Here is a 16,097-nt window from a genome sequence, read left to right on the forward strand (position 1 = left end):
GTGTTCCATCCTCTCTCCTATGACTGTATATCAAGTGTTTGTAAACATACATGTGCCCAGAAAAACCAAGCAGGGTATTTTCTTTGCTTTTGTTTCATTTGTGCAGTAGCTTTTCCTCTCTCAGTAATAAGAATGTCTGTCCCCCAGTCAAATAACCAGGCAGGTGAACGTATTAGAGAATGACACAGAGAAAGATATATGTGCATATAAAGGAAAGGATATAGAAAAATAAGTAAAACTGTTAACAAAGACTACACTGGCGGAAACTTGTGGGTGCGAGTACAGGGGAGGAAGGGTATGGATTACAATCTACCACATAGTCAGAGTCTTCAGGCACATATTCATGGATATAAGATGTCGAGGAGGGAAATAAGTTAGATGGGGTGAAAAATCTATAGCCATGCTGGAGAGTAAGACTATGAGCCAGGTGTTCACACCTGCAGTAAATGCAAGGGATTTGAGAAGCCACAAGCAGAACTCAAACTAGATTCTTTGTCAAGTTAGCAGTCTCCTCCCCCGAATCCTGCCAAGCTGTCATCAATCTTCTGCTCCACTGGTGAAAATTAGGTAGGAGAAATGTGTTTTCCACAGTACTAACATCTCTAGCAATACCGCCCTCTTCCCCACAAGGCAATATTGCAGGGATTTTCAGTGGTGCCTGACTCTGGCAGGGTGGGGGAGAGTCAGCAGGAGCAGAGACTCTTTCCTCTCAGGGCTCCTGAGGGCCTGGTATTCCCCGCATTCCTTGGGCTTCTCAGGCCTCTCTCTGGATATTTTCTCCAGAGCTGGGCACCACATTTCTCCAGGTAACTGGGAGCAGCTGCAGAGGATCAGGTACATCCATCTTTAGCTGGTCCTCCCTTGATGCTATGGGACTCATGAAAACGTCTGTACTCCCATCAGACCGCAGGAATGTGCTGGATACTGTTGTTTGAAATCTTTGGGGTGATGGGTCTGTGTTGCTGTGAGAAAACCAAAGCAGAGAAGAGGATCATTCAGTGAGGAAGGCAGCTTTTCTTATTTTTATGATAAATGTTCATTTGCTCTACATGATTCAAAAGATTCAGGGAAAAAAAAAAAAAAAACAAAAGATTCAGGGCAATTCCCAGGCTCCAATCTAACTGACTTTTGGACCCCAGAAGATGAGCCTTTCCTATATCCCATTGACTAAAAAGCCATACTCTCTCTCATTCATTTTGCAACGTCTTTGCAGCTTCGTCTACGTTTAACCCCTCTACTGACCTCTTAGAATAAGGCACTCGCAGCTGTAGCGAGAATAAAGAACAAGATATGGGAATTGTGAAACTTCATAAAAGAATATGGGGATCTTCCAGGAAGCAACACATTAAAAGTTGCCAGAAATCAGGGTGCCTGGGTGGCTCAATTAAGCATCCGAATTGATTTTGGCTCAGGTCATGATTTCAGGGTTGTGAGTCTAAGCCACGTGTCAGGTTCCTTGCTGGGGGATCCTGCTTAAGATTTTCTCTCTCCCTTCACCTCCACCCCCTCCACCCCCATAACCCTGGTTGCTCTAAAAAAAAAAAAAAAAAAAAAAGCAAGCCAGAAATGCCAGAAATGGTCCATAGCAGAAGAGTAGCTTCTTTGTCTCTCTTCTCCAGTTGCATCTGACACTTTAAAGGAAGCAGCTAGAACTACTGGCTCCTAGGATATATTAAATAGGAGTCCTCTGGTTGTTTCTTTCAAGTGGTTGTAACTCCCTAGCAGGTTCTTCCAGGTATGAAACTCACAACATGACATCTGAGATCTCACCCTCACCCAGGAAAAAGGTGGGACTGTGACTAGCCTTCATACTAACCCTTGTCTATCTCTGCTCTGCCCTTGAAAGGGAGGTAGGCCCAGGGCTAAGACTCCTGTGACACCTGGTTTATCTAAGGAATAATGGGCCCAGGCTTCTCTGCCCTACTTGACTAGTCTTGTCCTTACCCGACTCCTCAAAGGCATAGGAAGGAAGCAATCTCATTAATTCATCATCCATCAAGTATTCCACCCCAAGTATATATTACTCTGAAGAAAATTATGCATCATAGTTATTAAAGAACCCAGGGAGACATCGCTGGTGGATGAACCTTTTCTCAGAACCCTGAGTCCCAGGCATCCTCGAGGTGTTCTCCTAGCCCTAGGGCCCTCACCTCTTTGACCATGTGGCCTCCAGCAGTCCCTGCTTCCAGGGAGTCTCCTTTTTTCAGTGTAGTGGTAGAGAGGATACGCTGGTGTACGATGCTCTTTAGACTGCATGTGAGTGTCTTGCTGTTCCGCATGGTGAGAACCACCTTCTTCTCCTCCTTCTTGGGAGAGCAGTGGATAGAGTGGAAAGGGGTCCTCTGCTCCTGTTGCTGCTGGTGCACTGGTAGTGGCGGGGTGGTAGATGTGTATAAATAGAGGTGGGTACGAGGGTTGTTTAGAGAAGATAAAGAAAGCCCCTTGGTAGAGTCTGGTTTACTCTACTTTCCCTCTCTCAGGGGCTGCAGAGAGTCTGTTTATTAGCATGAAGACATGTTCATGCCAGAATGATGTTCTTTCTGGCCTCAGTGTGTTCTCTTCCCGGTATTCTCCCCCCTTCTCTTCTTTGCCCTGTTCTTCTTGCTCTTCAGGCAAGCTAAGGCCAGATGGAAAGTATGGCAGCTAAAGCCCTCAGTGACCCCATGCTGGACGTGCTCCCGTAGGGCCTCTAAGCTGGGGAAGACCCGGCAGCAGCCCATGCACCTGAAGCCACTATCCAGGGCCACAAGCCATTCGGGGGTCTTGGCCCTGGAACATTCCTCCACAGCTGGAGTCTCTGCTGGGCTGTCAGCCTCCTCCTTTTCCTCTTGAGCTTCACTGTTCCAGCTGGACTCACTGCCAGTTAGGAGTTCCTTCGTACACACATGAGACGGGGTGACTTCTGTATGGACCTTTTCAGGAAAGGCCATTTCTTCTAGTCTTGCCTTCTTTGAGGGAGGCTCCTGCTCTTCCTCTGAATCACTTAAGACAGCCACCCCCCTTTTCATTTGGACATGCATGTAGTAAATTTTCATGAGCCTTTCCTTCTGTGGTTGTACTGAGGGCTCAGAGGGCTGAGTACTACTGACCAGATGGAATGGAAATGAGACATATGGAAAAGGCGAAGAAGTCTCATGTTGCTCAGATTGTCCAGGATGAGAAACATCTTGGTGTTTTTGATGGCTTCCTACGAAAGAGAATTTCAAACGTAAGACAAATAGAGTCTGTATGTGACGTCCGGAGGTGTCAAGGTGGCCATGAGAATATTCCCATGCAGATGTGTGGAGCAGAAGTCTGTACACATGTGGTATTTCGGCATTCTATGAGTGGTGTGTTTTATTTGAGGTGTGTACCTGCTATAACTATGCGGGGATGTGGGTGTAGTGTGTCTTGTGGACTTGCATGTGTGTTTTGGGACACATCTGGTTGAACGCTTCCTTTAAGAATGTATTTATTTATTTATTTGCGAGAGAGAGACAGAGACAGAGAGAGCAGAAGTAGAGGGAAAGGGACAAGCAGACTCCTTGCTGAGCGTGGAGTGTGACATGGGGCTGGATCTCACTACTTTGAGATCATGACCCGAGCTGAAACCAAGAGTCGGATGCTCAAATGACTGAGCCACGCAGGCACCCCTGGTGACTGTTTCTGATGTTACTCAGAGGTGACAGTGAATGAGTGTGTGCATGTGTGTTACATAGTGTGACAGAGCATGTGAACAAGTGCGGGAATAATGCTGTTTCCTGTTGACACTGTAGCTTAGAATGCCAGCAGAAGTGACAGAAGTGACCTGAGCTCCTGAAATATGCCGCTCTGTGAAGTGCCCGAGTCTTCATGAGTGAAGTGGCATGTGGATGAGAAAGGCTGTACATGAAAGTCCATCCTCCTCAGGGTATATCCATTTTCTGCAGTTTGGCTTAGTGTGAGGGAGTTAAAACAGGTGATCTGTACAAGGGGTTGTAAAGGACTTATGGTATTAGTGTGTGAGTGGATGAGTCTGACTGTGTGAGGGAATGAAGGGACAAGGGTGTAGCTATGCCATGCCAGAGACTGAGAAAGTGAATGAGGAATGAAGGCAAGGAGAAAAGGAAGGAGAAATGGGACCAGAACTGGTAGGAAGGAACACAGATGCAGGAGTGTGGGTGAGGATGAGTTCATGCACCTCTGAGGGGGAAGGGTGTGATGAAATGTCCACACCACTGCGGGGCTCTACTTGACCTGAAGCTACAACGGTGACTGGGTCCTCCCCCTGAAGCTACACTCCCTTTCTGTTCCTCTGCAGGGGCTTCAGTCCTAGTCCCTCTGCCCTGAAGCCCTCTTCTGCTCTCAAGGGGAGAATAAGATAAGTCAGGCTTGGGCTGAGCAGCTCAGTTGTACCTGCTATCTCTGCTCAGAGGCGACCTGTGTATTTCCCTTACCGTCCTCTTTAGCGAGGATAAACTTACCAGAAGGGGAGATGCAGACGTATTCTGAGGAAGAAGACTTTTCTCCTGCAATCTCACTGCCAAGAGAGACCACATATGACTCAGGCTGAGGCACATTCTCTTGGTTCTTCCAGAATTCTGGGGAAAGGATTAAAAACAAAACAAAACTCTGAGATATGGCATCTTCTGGAGTCTGTGTCAACTCAAAGAGCTACACTGAATGGATATTATTAATTAGACATCATTACCACACATGAGACTTAACTCATAGAAACTAAGGTGACATTCTTCATTGAAATGCTACGATTTTCAGGTGACTTTATCTTTTAAAACTTCACTTACTCCTAAATATAACGAAATAATAATTAGTAAAACTGTGTTTATAGTGAATGACCATGATATTATCTCGTGAGATTTCTGGACATGTGTAGAGAGTATTGGACACTTAGAACCATGCCTGTAAAACAGTATGCAGTCACTAAAGTAGGATATTCTCAGCTTGGTTTTCCTTATAGGACACTGTGCAATGAGGGGGCATGGGGTGCAATTTTATGAAGAATTCTGCATGTGTATCTCTCTACGTATGTACTGATATCTGATATCTATCTATTAACCCTTAAAAACACACGGAGGAGGTATGTATGGATAGATGGATGGATAGATAGATAGATAGATAGATAGAGGGCAGCCCCAGTGGCTCAGTGGTTTAGGGCCACCTTTAGCTGGGGGTGTGATCCTGGAGACCCAGGATCCAGTCCGACTACAGGCTCCCTGAATGGAGCCTGCTTCTCCCTCTGCCTGTCTCTCTCTCTCTCTCTCTCTCTCTCTCTCTCTCTCTGTGCCTCTCATTAAAAAATAAATATAATCTTTAAAAAAGATAGATATATAATGTACAAATGCAGGTAAAATGAATTTTCAAGGTTCCCGGGGAACCCTGGTGCTGGAAATGTTCAAATTAAGACTTCACGGTCATGGCCCAAACTTCCTTTCCAAAAATATATTTCCACATTTCTCTTAGATATTTTATCTTCTCATTCAGATCTTTTAAGAGCTTATTCCAAAGAAGACAGGGAGGCATCCCTGGTACATTTCTGCTTATTAATTAGGAATAAGACCTTGGACAGTCCTCGTGAGAAGGGGTCCTTTATGGCATTGCGGCGCATAGGCTCGTAATTCTAATTTTTGGCTAACATGCTGCCTCACCTCTCTGCCTGATTTCCCCCCAGCCCCTCCACTCCCACCATATTACCTCTGTCAAAGAGCTTGTCTGCAGGAGAGATACGGGAAATATATTCTGAGTCTGAAACTTCTGCCCTCTGGCTGTGGCCTTGGGCCAACCCAGAGGGTCCAGAAAGTAGAATGTCTTCATCTGTGTTTAAGACTTCTGGGAAAGAGAAGGACAATCAGAGAGATGATATCTTTGCCTCCATTAAACATTCGAGAAATACCATGTATAATAACACACACAGCACTTGTTCCCAGGAAGATTATAGTCTGGCTTCTATCCAAAGGTCTAAAATCTAGGTACCTAAAAATATTTGCTGGAATGAAATGTCTGGTTACCTAAGAGAGCATGAGAGCCCTAGGTTGTTTCCTGCAGTTGATCAGAGGCTCAAATTCTTGCCTGGCACATGGTAAGGTGCCCATATTATTTGTTATTACTACCCCATTTACCACAAGAATAAATGCAGAGCAGGTATGTCAGTACAGGTCTTCAGTCTGCCACCTGTGGTTTATGATACCGAGGTCCTGCTGCCTCCGGGGAGGGTTAGGATTTACGGGGAGGAATGACAGACTGCGATCTGTTGGCCTCCTCTTCCACATATCTGCTCCTGTGCTCCAGGGACCTCACCTGAGGGCTCTGCTACCCAGCTCTGCAGGACTGGAGACTCCAGGAGGATCCCCAAAGCTGACTCCAGACGGCACTTCCCAGCAACGGGCACAGCTCCCCTGTCAGGAGCTACGGACTGGCCAAATGGCTCAGCTGTCACTTGGCCTAGTTAGTGGTGTCATCTTCGTCATGTTCCACACACATTTTTCTGATCAGCTTTTGCCTCTATACTTACCATACTCATAAGCCTACCACTAAACTTTCCTAATTAACAGCTAAATTCTAAGTTGTTGATTGTTTTCCTAGTAAAATATGTATATTTCTGGGATCGGGTTTTACCTCTATCATGAACTTCAACACATCCCGAAAATCGCCAGTTAGTTGTTCTTCCTCTTAATCTACATTTGCAAACTCAACTTTCAGTAAATAGGTAAATTTCTGTTCCTGATAAAATAACTCAAACATATTAAGTCTCTTCCTATGTTTAAAAAGTTTATTTAAGCTTGTACCCAAATTTAACATCACAAAATGCACCACTTTGTCTCTTAGGTCGCTGGAGAGTATCTGGTAGGTCATGTTAAAGGCATGAGACAAGTCAGTGGGGGGTGGATTATTTTTTAGAGACGTAGTATGTGTACCGTGTTCGGTGAGTACTGTCTGATTGTGTACGTGTCTGTCATATTTCTTCAACAATTTTATGTAGGAGGCGTACGGGTGCCATGGCCATTCTACGTAAAGGTAGCATGAGCATCATATATTAGCGAATGGTACTGCATAATCCCGTATATGTAAAGGTGGTATGAGTGATCTGGGTGTCATGTACCACTGAGGTTCAAGTTGTGACATACTGTCTATTTGATTTATGAGAGAGATATGGACCTGGGTAATTTTGTGAGATCTGTTGAGATTGTGAAAGTGCTAGGATAGAGGCAAGGATAGAGGCAAGACCTCACGCGAGGTCCTAGATTGTGGAATTACCTGAGGGGCCTAAGCGACCTGGGACAGAGGAGTTTTACACGATGTTATATGACTGTGTGGCTTTGTTCACTGTTAATGTGAAATATGAAGTTCTACAAGAGTGAGATTATTTGTGTGAGTTTGAGATGATAGTATCTAAGGAATGTCATTAGAGAAGGCAAACTTGAGGAATACATATGCTGCAAAATGAGTTGTGAAGGTTCAAGATGTGAGGATCTGAATTTATGAGTCTGTCTGAGAGTATAAGGAAATGGGAGCAGAGGGATGCCTGGGTGGCTCAGTGGTTGAGCACCTGCCTTTGGCTCCGGGCATGAGCCTGGCTTCCTGGGATTGAGTTCCACGTTGGGCTCCCTGAGGGAGCCTGCTCCTCCCTCTGCTTATGTCTCTGCCTCTCTCTATATGTGTTTCTTGTGAATAAATGATTAAGATCCTTAAAAAAAGAAAAAGAAAAAGAAAAAGAAAAGAAAGAAATGGGACCAGAGAATGGGAAATGAAAAGACAAGTGTCAATAGGGGTAACTGTGAGAGGACTTTGTGCTAAGCCTAGTAGAGTATGTGATGGAATAAATATTCCTGTGTGCTCATGAGGGTTAGGAGGTTGTTGGAGAAGAATCGAAGGGTCTCTTTCCAATCTCTGCCCCTTCTTCCCCCATGAAAGGACATATGCTAAGGAGTTCAGTCCTCTCTTAGCGAAAAAGCAAAATCTACTGGTTCCTTCTTGGATGCCCTATCTGTTCTTTGCTGGCCCATTTCACACCAGCTGTCAGAGATTTGCCAACATTATGACCAACAGAATTCATCTTCTCAGGTTCATACTGAGTTTATATTTCCATTTCTCCGAGAGATCTGACATTTCTTTAGACTCCACCTTTGCAAACATGGCCCTGCACTTATGGATATTTGTCCTCTCTGAGATTCCCCTCGAATCTCCAGGCTTTGTTTTATATAGATGCAATGAACATCTCCTCTAGAGAAAAAAGACCTTGTGTTATCCCTCTCATCTGGACATGGGCTTGGATCACTTTATATCTCTCATCTATGAGTCTGTAAATAGAAATGCTCAGCTGGAGCCTCAGCCATGCTTACATCTCCCTTTGCCACTACCCACCTCCAGTTCAGACATCTCGACTTACCCGTATTCTTATTGTCAGAGGCACAGGGGAGGTCACTTGAGACAACGGCACTGTGTTCTTCCTGTGAGGTACTCTCACCAGGCTGTGGAGTATCCTTTTGCTTCTTTAAGATTTCTGTAAATTGAATTAGAATTAAAAAGATATATCTAGTGTTTCATATATTCAGTGCACTTGGATTGCTTACTCTGTGTCAGACACTCAGGGATAGTATAGTCTCTTTTCTGGCCAAAGCTCCAAAATAGAAGTATTCGACCATTTTTACTTTTTCCCAAGTGCTCATGGCTAGCTGGATATAATATATGTACATTGTCTTTATTGAGGTCGCTGCGGTGTGTCTTGAAATTGTGTCATCACAGTGTACAGTCCATATATTTTAGTATTTGTTTCCCTGACTATACATATGTCACTGTGTCTCACGCATTTCATCAAAAGATGCCCATATCCTATCTGCAGAGTCCATAATGTTACCTTTAAGGCCCAAGGGACTTTGCAGATATTATTAGATTAAGGACCCTGAGATGGGAACATTATTTGGGATTAGATGAGCGGTCCATATGCCGTATTTTAGACTTCTGACCTCTGGAACCATAAGAGAATAATACATTTTTGTTGTCCTTAATCCACTGTTTGCGGTAAATTGTTAAAGCCTTCGGTAGATGATAATAAATGCTCCACATACTCTGGACTGACTAGGGGCTTTACAAACGGGCAGGCTCTATTTACCTGATTTCCTTTCTTTTCTGAGCGTAGAGTTGTTTATTTGAGTCAATGGTGCCACCCATTCTTTGTGCAAAATAAGGAGCTTAGAATACTTGAGCTCCCAGTCAAGTTGTATGTGACTGTCATCCAGTACTTCAGTTACATCTGTTTGGTGGATTATCTGTGAATCAGTGATTCCTGGTTTGGGTGTGGAAATCATCAAAACCTACTGGCATTCAATCACAGACTTCTCAGCTCACCTTCCGTTCCTGGGTTCCATTTCATCTTTCCAAATACGTTCTGTGTTTTCAAATTTTTTATCTTTTATGTTTTCTACTTTTTTATCTGAAACCTGTCTTTTTTTCACCCTTCTTTTCTTTATGATGTGACTGTTCTTTTCATCCAGCACATTATCTTATATTGTTATTAGATAATTGCTGTGGATATGGTCACTGCCTGACAGATCACCATTCTTTTGAAAGACTGTGTGCTTCTCCCCAGTTGCTTTAACATCTTTGTTATTGAGGTTCTGAATATTGGCTTTAGTGTCCTTAGTTAGTGGGGATTTATTTTTGCCATTTCTGTAACGAGCTTCCTAATAATGTTTCCTGATTCTAAGGGTTTGTATCTTCCAGAGTTCTGAAAAAAAAAATCTTGGCAATTACTTCTTTATCTGTCTTACGTTCTCTGTTTTATTCTAAACAATCATTAGTTTGATATGTCATACTTTCACATTTTATCCTCATTTATCTTAATCCTTTTTTTTGTATTGCCAATGTATTGATCACTCTGATTTATATTTGTAAGTAATTCCCGGCTCTAGCATGGCTCTAGCCTTCAGGTCACAAATGTTCTTTTCCTCTGACAAATGTGATGTTTAACTCATCCACATTTCTTATGATTTCTAGAACATGATTTCTCATTTCTAAAACTTGGTTTTTTAAATCTTTTTATTGATAGTGTTTTATGTTTTTACATGTTTAATAACTGTAAACATTCTTATTTACCATTCCTATTGTTCAAGTAAATGATTTTCTTTGAAGCTAAATCTTAGTGTTCATTGTGTTTGCAGAATCTACTTTAGATTATGTGTTTTGTAGTTTTGCATGGGGAGCTCATGTTCCGTAAGTCATTACCTATAAGACTCTTTTACATGGATGACTAACGATTCAGAGCTCTTTTACATTTCTTCAGTGAGAAATTACTAGAGTACTGAAATCTTTGGTTTAATTTTACATTAATTCTTTGCTTGTAGGTTTAACTGACATACAGCAATTCTGGATACATCCCTCAATAAATGATATTTTCCCAAAATGAATGCACGGACTTTCTCCCTAACGTCTGATAGTGAAAACTGTTTGTGTTCCTTTTGTTTTTTGTTTTTGTTTTTTTAGATTATTTACTTATTTATTCATGAGAGACAGAGGGAGAGAGAGAGAGAGAGAGAGAGACAGGCAGAGAGAGAAACAGGCTCCATGCAGGGAGCCCACCAAGGCACTGGATCCCAGGTCTGGAGGATCAGGCCCCGGGCTGAAGGTGGCGCTAAACATCTGAGCCACCCAGGCTCCCCCATGAAAACTGTTTGTATTCAGTTCCTAGTGAGGATACAAAAACAAGAGACTCGGATTCCCAAGTAACAGATGAGGATAAGATTATAACTGGGTCTGATGTGTACCTTTCTCCCACTAGCTGAGAGATGCTTAGCTGGGTGTCTACCAGTCTGTTCAGGCTCCCACTGCCCTAATCTTCTTGACTTTGCATGCCTTTCCTTGCCCCTTACCTGCAGAAGACAGATGACTCAAGGAGGAATAGCAGGAGAAGTATTCTGATTCAGAGGATTCACCTTTTGCCACAGGGACCAGAGTATTGTCTTCCAAAGAGTGGCCAGGTGGTGGATCAAATTTGCTTGATTTTGAGATTCCTAAAAAATTCAATATAAGTCAGAAAAGCAGCTGGTTCCATTCTGTTCCCCCTCCTATACTCTTCTGCCTATCCTATTCTTCCCATTGACTTCTATGGAAATACTTACTTTGTTCTGAACAGAAATTCTTTTTTTTAAAAAAGATTTATTTATTTATTTATTCCTAGAGATGCAGAGAGAAAGAGAGGCAGAGACACAGGCAGAGGGAGAAGCAGGTTCCATGCAGAGAGCCTGACATGGGACTCGACACAGGGTCTCCAGGATCACGCCCTGGGCTGCAGAGGGTCATAAACCACTGTGGCACTGGGGCTGCCCCATGAAAACTGTTTGTATTCAGTTCCTAGTGAGGATACAAGAACAAGACACTCGGATTCCCAAATAAGAGATGAGGATAAGATAATAACCGGGTCTGATGTGTACCTTTCTCCCACTAGCTGAGAGATGCTTAGCTGGGTGTCTACCAGTCTGTTCAGGCTCCCACTGCCCTAATCTTCTTGACTTTGCATGACTTTCCTTGCCCCTTACCTGCAGAAGACAGACGACTCAAGGAGGAATAGCAGGAGAAGTATTCTGATTCAGAGGATTCACCTTTAGCCTCAGGGACCAGAGTATTGTCTTCCAAAGAGGGGCCAGGTGGTGGATCAAATTTGCTTGATTTTGAGATTCCTAAAAAATTCAATATAAGTCAGAAAAACAGCTGGTTCCATTCTGTTCCCCCTCCTATACTATTCTCCCTAACGTATTCTTCCCATTCACTTCTACGGGAAATCTTACTTTGTTCTGAACAGTAATCTTTTTTTTTTTTTAAGATTTATTTATTTATTATTTATTTATTTATTTATTTATTTATTTATTTATTTATTATTTATTTATTTATTTATTCCTAGAGATGCAGAGAGAAAGAGAGGCAGACACAGGCAGAGGGAGAAGCAGCTCCATGCAGAGAGCCTGACATGGGACTCGATCCAGGGTTTCCAGGATCACACCCTGGGCTTAGGTGGCCCAAAACCACTGCAGCACTGGGGATGCCCCATGAAGACTGTTTGTATTCAGTTCCTACTGAGGATACAAGAACAAGAGACTCGGATTCCCAAATTGAGATGAGGATAAGATTATAACTGGGTCTGATGTGTACCTTTCTCCCACTAGCTGAGAGATGCTGAGCTGGGTGTCTACCTGTCTGTTCAGGCTCCCACTGCCCTAAGCTGCCTAGACTTCGCATGTCTTTCCTTGCCCTTACCTGCAGAAAATAGATGACTCAAGGAGGAATAGCAGAAGTATTTTGATTCAGATGATTCACCTTTAGCCTCATGGACCAGAGTATTGTCTTCCAAAGAGGGTCCAGTTGGTGGATCAAATTTGCTTGATTTTGAGATTCCTATGAAATTCAATATGAGTCAGAAAAACAGCAGGTTCCATTCTGTTCCCCCTCCTATACTTTTTTCCCTTACCTATTCTTCCCTTTGACTTCCATGGAAATACTTACTTTGTTCTGAACAGTAATTTTTTTTTTTTAAAGATTTATTTATTTATTCCTAGAGATGCAGAGAGAAAGAGAGGCAGAGACACAGGCAGAGGGAGAAGCAGGCTCCATGCAGAGAGCCTGACATGGGACTTGATCCAGCGTCTCCTGGATTACGCCCTGGGCTACAGGTGGCCCTAAACCGCTGAGGCTTTGGGGATGCCCCATGAAAACTGTTTGTATTCAGTTCTTAGTCAGGATACAAGAACAAGAGACTCGCATTCCCAAGTAAGAGAGAAGATAAGATTATAACTGGGTCTGATGTGTACCTTTCTCCCACTAGCTGAGAGATGCTGAGCTGGGTGTCTACCAGTCTGTTCAAGCTCCCACTGCCCTGAACTGTCAAGACTTTGCATGCCTTTCCTTGCCCCTTACCTGCAGAAAACAGATGACTCAAGAAGGAATAGCCGAAGTATTTTGATTCAAAGGATTCACCTTTAGCCTCACATATCAGAGTATTGTCTTCCAAAGAGGGTCCAGTTGGTGGATCAAATTTGCTTGATTTTGAGATTCCTAAAAATTCAATATAAGTCAGAAAAGCAGCTGGTTCCATTCTGTTTCCCCTCCTATACTCTTCTCCCTAACCTATTCTTCCCATTGACTACTATGGAAATACTTACTTTGTTCTGAAAGGTCTTTTTTTTTTTTTTAAGATTTATTCATTATTTATTCCTAGAGATGCATTGAGAAAAAGAGGCAGAGACACAGGCAGAGGGAGAAGCAGGCTCCATGCAGAGAGCCTGACATGGGACTTGATCCAGGGTCTCCTGGATTACACCCTGGGCTGCAGGCACCCTAAACCACTGCTGCTTTGGGGATGCCCCATGAAAACTGTTTGTATTCAGTTCCTAGTGAGGATACAAGAACAAGACACTCGGATTCCCAAGTAACAGATGAGGATAAGATTATAACTGTGTCTGATGTGTACCTTTCTCCCACTAGCTGAGAGATGCTTAGCTGGTTGTCTACCAGTCTGTTCAGGCTCCCACTGCCCTAATCTTCTTGACTTTGCATGCCTTTCCTTGCCCCTTACCTGCAGAAGACAGAAGACTGAAGGAGGAATAGCAGGAGAAGTATTCTGATTCAGAGGATTCACCTTTTGCCTCAGGAACCAGAGTATTGTCTTCCAAACAGTGGCCAGGTGGTGGATCAAATTTGCTTGATTTTGAGATTCCTAAAAAATTCAATATAAGTCAGAAAAACAGCTGGTTCCATTCTGTTCCCCCTCCTACACTCTTCTCCCTAACCTATTCTTCCCATTGACTTCTATGGAAATACTTACTTTGTTCTGAACAGTAAAAAGAAAAAAATGATTTATTTATTTATTTATTTCTAGAGATGCAGAGAGAAAGAAAAGCAGAGACACAGACAGAGGGAGAAGCAGGCTCCATGCAGAGAGCCTGACATGGGAGTCCACCCAGGGTCTCCAGGATCACGCCCTTTGCTGCAGGCGGCCCTAAATGGTTGCGGCACTGGGGCTGCCCCATGAAAACTGTTCATATTCAGTTCCTAGTGAGGATATAAGAACAAGAGACTCGGATTCCCAAATTGAGATGAGGATAAGATTATAACTGGCTCTGATGTGTACCTTTCTCCCACTAGCTGAGAGATGCTGAGCTGGGTGTCTACCAGTCTGTTCAGGCTCCCACTGCCCTAATCTGCCTAGACTTTGCATGCCTTTCCTTGCCCCTTACCTGCAGAAGACAGATGACTCAAGGAGGAATAGCAGGAGAAGTATTCTGATTCAGAGGATTCACCTTTTGCCTCAGGGACCAGAGTATTGTCTTCTCTCCCCAGAAAGCACAAACATTGTTGGAAATATCAAGTCCTCTTCCCAAGTAGGAGTCAACACTTGTAACTTCAGGGTTAGCCTCAATCTGCCCTCCCCCAACTCCCCAGCACTGAACAATGGTTTCTCCTCCTAGATGTTACTTGTTTACTTTTAATTTCCATAGCAACCAGAACTACTTCAGTTTTCCATTTCTTCAGAAACAATCTCCTCAATTTAACCATTATCATTAAACAGTGGTATATGTACATATTCTGCCCTTTTCTTGCATTTCAGATAGGAACCTCGCATTTACATTCTCATAGTCTGAAACAAAATTCTTTTTTGCTTCTGAGTAAGTAAATTCTGACTTTATACTCTCATCCCTGTACAACCAGTTTCAAGTGCTCTTTTAAAAATTTCTCCTTACTTCTATGAGCCACATTTTCTTCTTCATTAACAGGAGAAAGTACTACTGGAAAACTTATAATAACATCCTATACTACATCAATGCCCTTAGGCAGAAATAAAATATAGGAAAATACAATTTCCACAGAAAGAGTACTAATCAGCCACTCACTAAGTCTGTAGTGCAGTAACCCAGAGTGACATAGAGATGGCACAGGTCTTAAGCTGCAGAGACAAGGTTTTGGTCACTTGAATTTTCTCTTGACTCTCAGAGACTATCTGAGCCCTCAGAAAGACTAGCATATATACACATCCCTCCCCCGCTTGCCTTCTTCTCTCCTCCTTTCTTTAGAGGCAGTTCCTTGTCACCCTGTGCTCAGAGAAGATGCTTAACACATACCTTTTGACCTCTTGACAGTTTGGGGGGAACTTGTCCTTTCTAGATGCTTCCTTTTTCGTTTCTGCTTCATGGTTCACCTCTTCAGAGAGTGACTCCAATCAGTATAACGAAGAATCAAACTAGTTCACTTGTACACTCACGAACAACAAATCACCTCTTCAAATTCACCTCCTCTTCAGAGAGTGACTCCAATCAGTATAACGAAGAATCAAACTAGTTCACTTGTACACTCACGAACAACAAATCACCTCTTCAAATTCACCTCCTCTTCAGAGAGTCACTCCAATCAGTATAACGAAGAATCAAACTAGTTCACTTGTACACTCACGAACAACAAATCAGTAGAGAAACTACTTCCTCACTAAATCACTGTCCTGACCAGTGCTCAACATACCAACAGGGCTATTATGATGCAAGCCAGCATCAGTGTTCTGTGACCTAGGGATTACATCAGCACACACCAGGAACCCTGCTGATACTCACAGGATTCAAGGACTGCCACAACTCAGACTAGAGCCATTGCTTTCATCCACTGGGAACTATCATCAACTTGAATTTGTGTATCTTGCACTTGACATCAAAACAAGAGAAAAGAGGACTTGGATTAACTAAAGAACATTCTTTCTTGTGTCTACAGTAACCACATCATTGAATCTCCCCACAGAGAAGGCAATACCTGAGACAACTAGGGTTTAACCATGCCTGAATGATAGAAAACAATTCACATTAGATCTTATTAGTAATATTATTTAACTTATGTGAAACAGTTATAGCTTTGGTATATGTGAGTGTATAGGTGTGGATTTGAGGGCATTTCATAATTCTATACAACCCTAAAATGTTTTGAATTTTCCCCCACCACTGGGAATAGGCTCGTGTATTTTTACAACAAGCCACTGTCTCTTTTGCTATTCTTTTCCTAATTATTTCCCAAGAGGTTTGGAGAAAGGGAAAACCCCTAGATTTACATTCCCTGGCCCTCATAATGAATCCTCTTCTGGTCAAGCCTAGAAGTCT

At 43.0% G+C, this 16,097-nt stretch overlaps 1 protein-coding gene across 7 annotated transcripts; it reads right to left on the reverse strand.

Moving 5' to 3' along the window:
- Positions 1–320: 320 nt before the first annotated feature.
- Positions 321–15,492, reverse strand: LOC119876795. Of its 7 annotated transcripts, XM_038551924.1 has the most exons (13): positions 15,388–15,492; positions 15,081–15,199; positions 14,199–14,288; positions 13,538–13,678; positions 12,880–13,017; positions 12,223–12,360; positions 11,508–11,648; positions 10,842–10,982; positions 8,363–8,476; positions 5,671–5,805; positions 4,443–4,559; positions 2,151–3,187; positions 321–962 (listed from the first exon to the last, which is right to left on the reverse strand). In XM_038551924.1, the coding sequence occupies exons 2-12, from the start codon at positions 15,148–15,150 to the stop codon at positions 2,547–2,549; spliced, it is 1,866 nt and encodes a 621-aa protein (XP_038407852.1). In that variant the 5' UTR covers positions 15,151–15,199; positions 15,388–15,492; the 3' UTR covers positions 321–962; positions 2,151–2,546. The 7 variants fall into 7 exon arrangements, with proteins under 7 accessions (XP_038407852.1, XP_038407853.1, XP_038407851.1 ...); XM_038551925.1 differs by having other exon boundaries at positions 5,671–5,802; positions 15,081–15,486; XM_038551923.1 differs by having other exon boundaries at positions 15,081–15,485.
- Between the last annotated feature and the right edge of the window lie 605 nt (positions 15,493–16,097).

This window comes from Canis lupus, chromosome 11, assembly GCF_011100685.1.
Source record: "Canis lupus familiaris isolate Mischka breed German Shepherd chromosome 11, alternate assembly UU_Cfam_GSD_1.0, whole genome shotgun sequence".
Taxonomy (NCBI): Eukaryota; Metazoa; Chordata; class Mammalia; order Carnivora; family Canidae; genus Canis; species Canis lupus.

What these genes read in the sequence shown, in the direction of transcription:
- LOC119876795 (XM_038551924.1), bottom strand. Translation starts at nt 15,150, where the DNA reads ATGAAGCAGAAACGAAAAAGGAAGCATCTAGAAAGGACAAGTTCCCCC. An exon ending in GAGTCATCTATTTTCTGCAG is followed by an intron (nt 11,649 to 12,222) that starts GTAAGGGCAAGG and finishes TGAATTTTTTAG; the next exon opens with GAATCTCAAAATCAAGCAAA. An exon ending in CTCTGACAATAAGAATACGG is followed by an intron (nt 5,806 to 8,362) that starts GTAAGTCGAGAT and finishes TCTCTTTCCCAG; the next exon opens with AAGTCTTAAACACAGATGAA.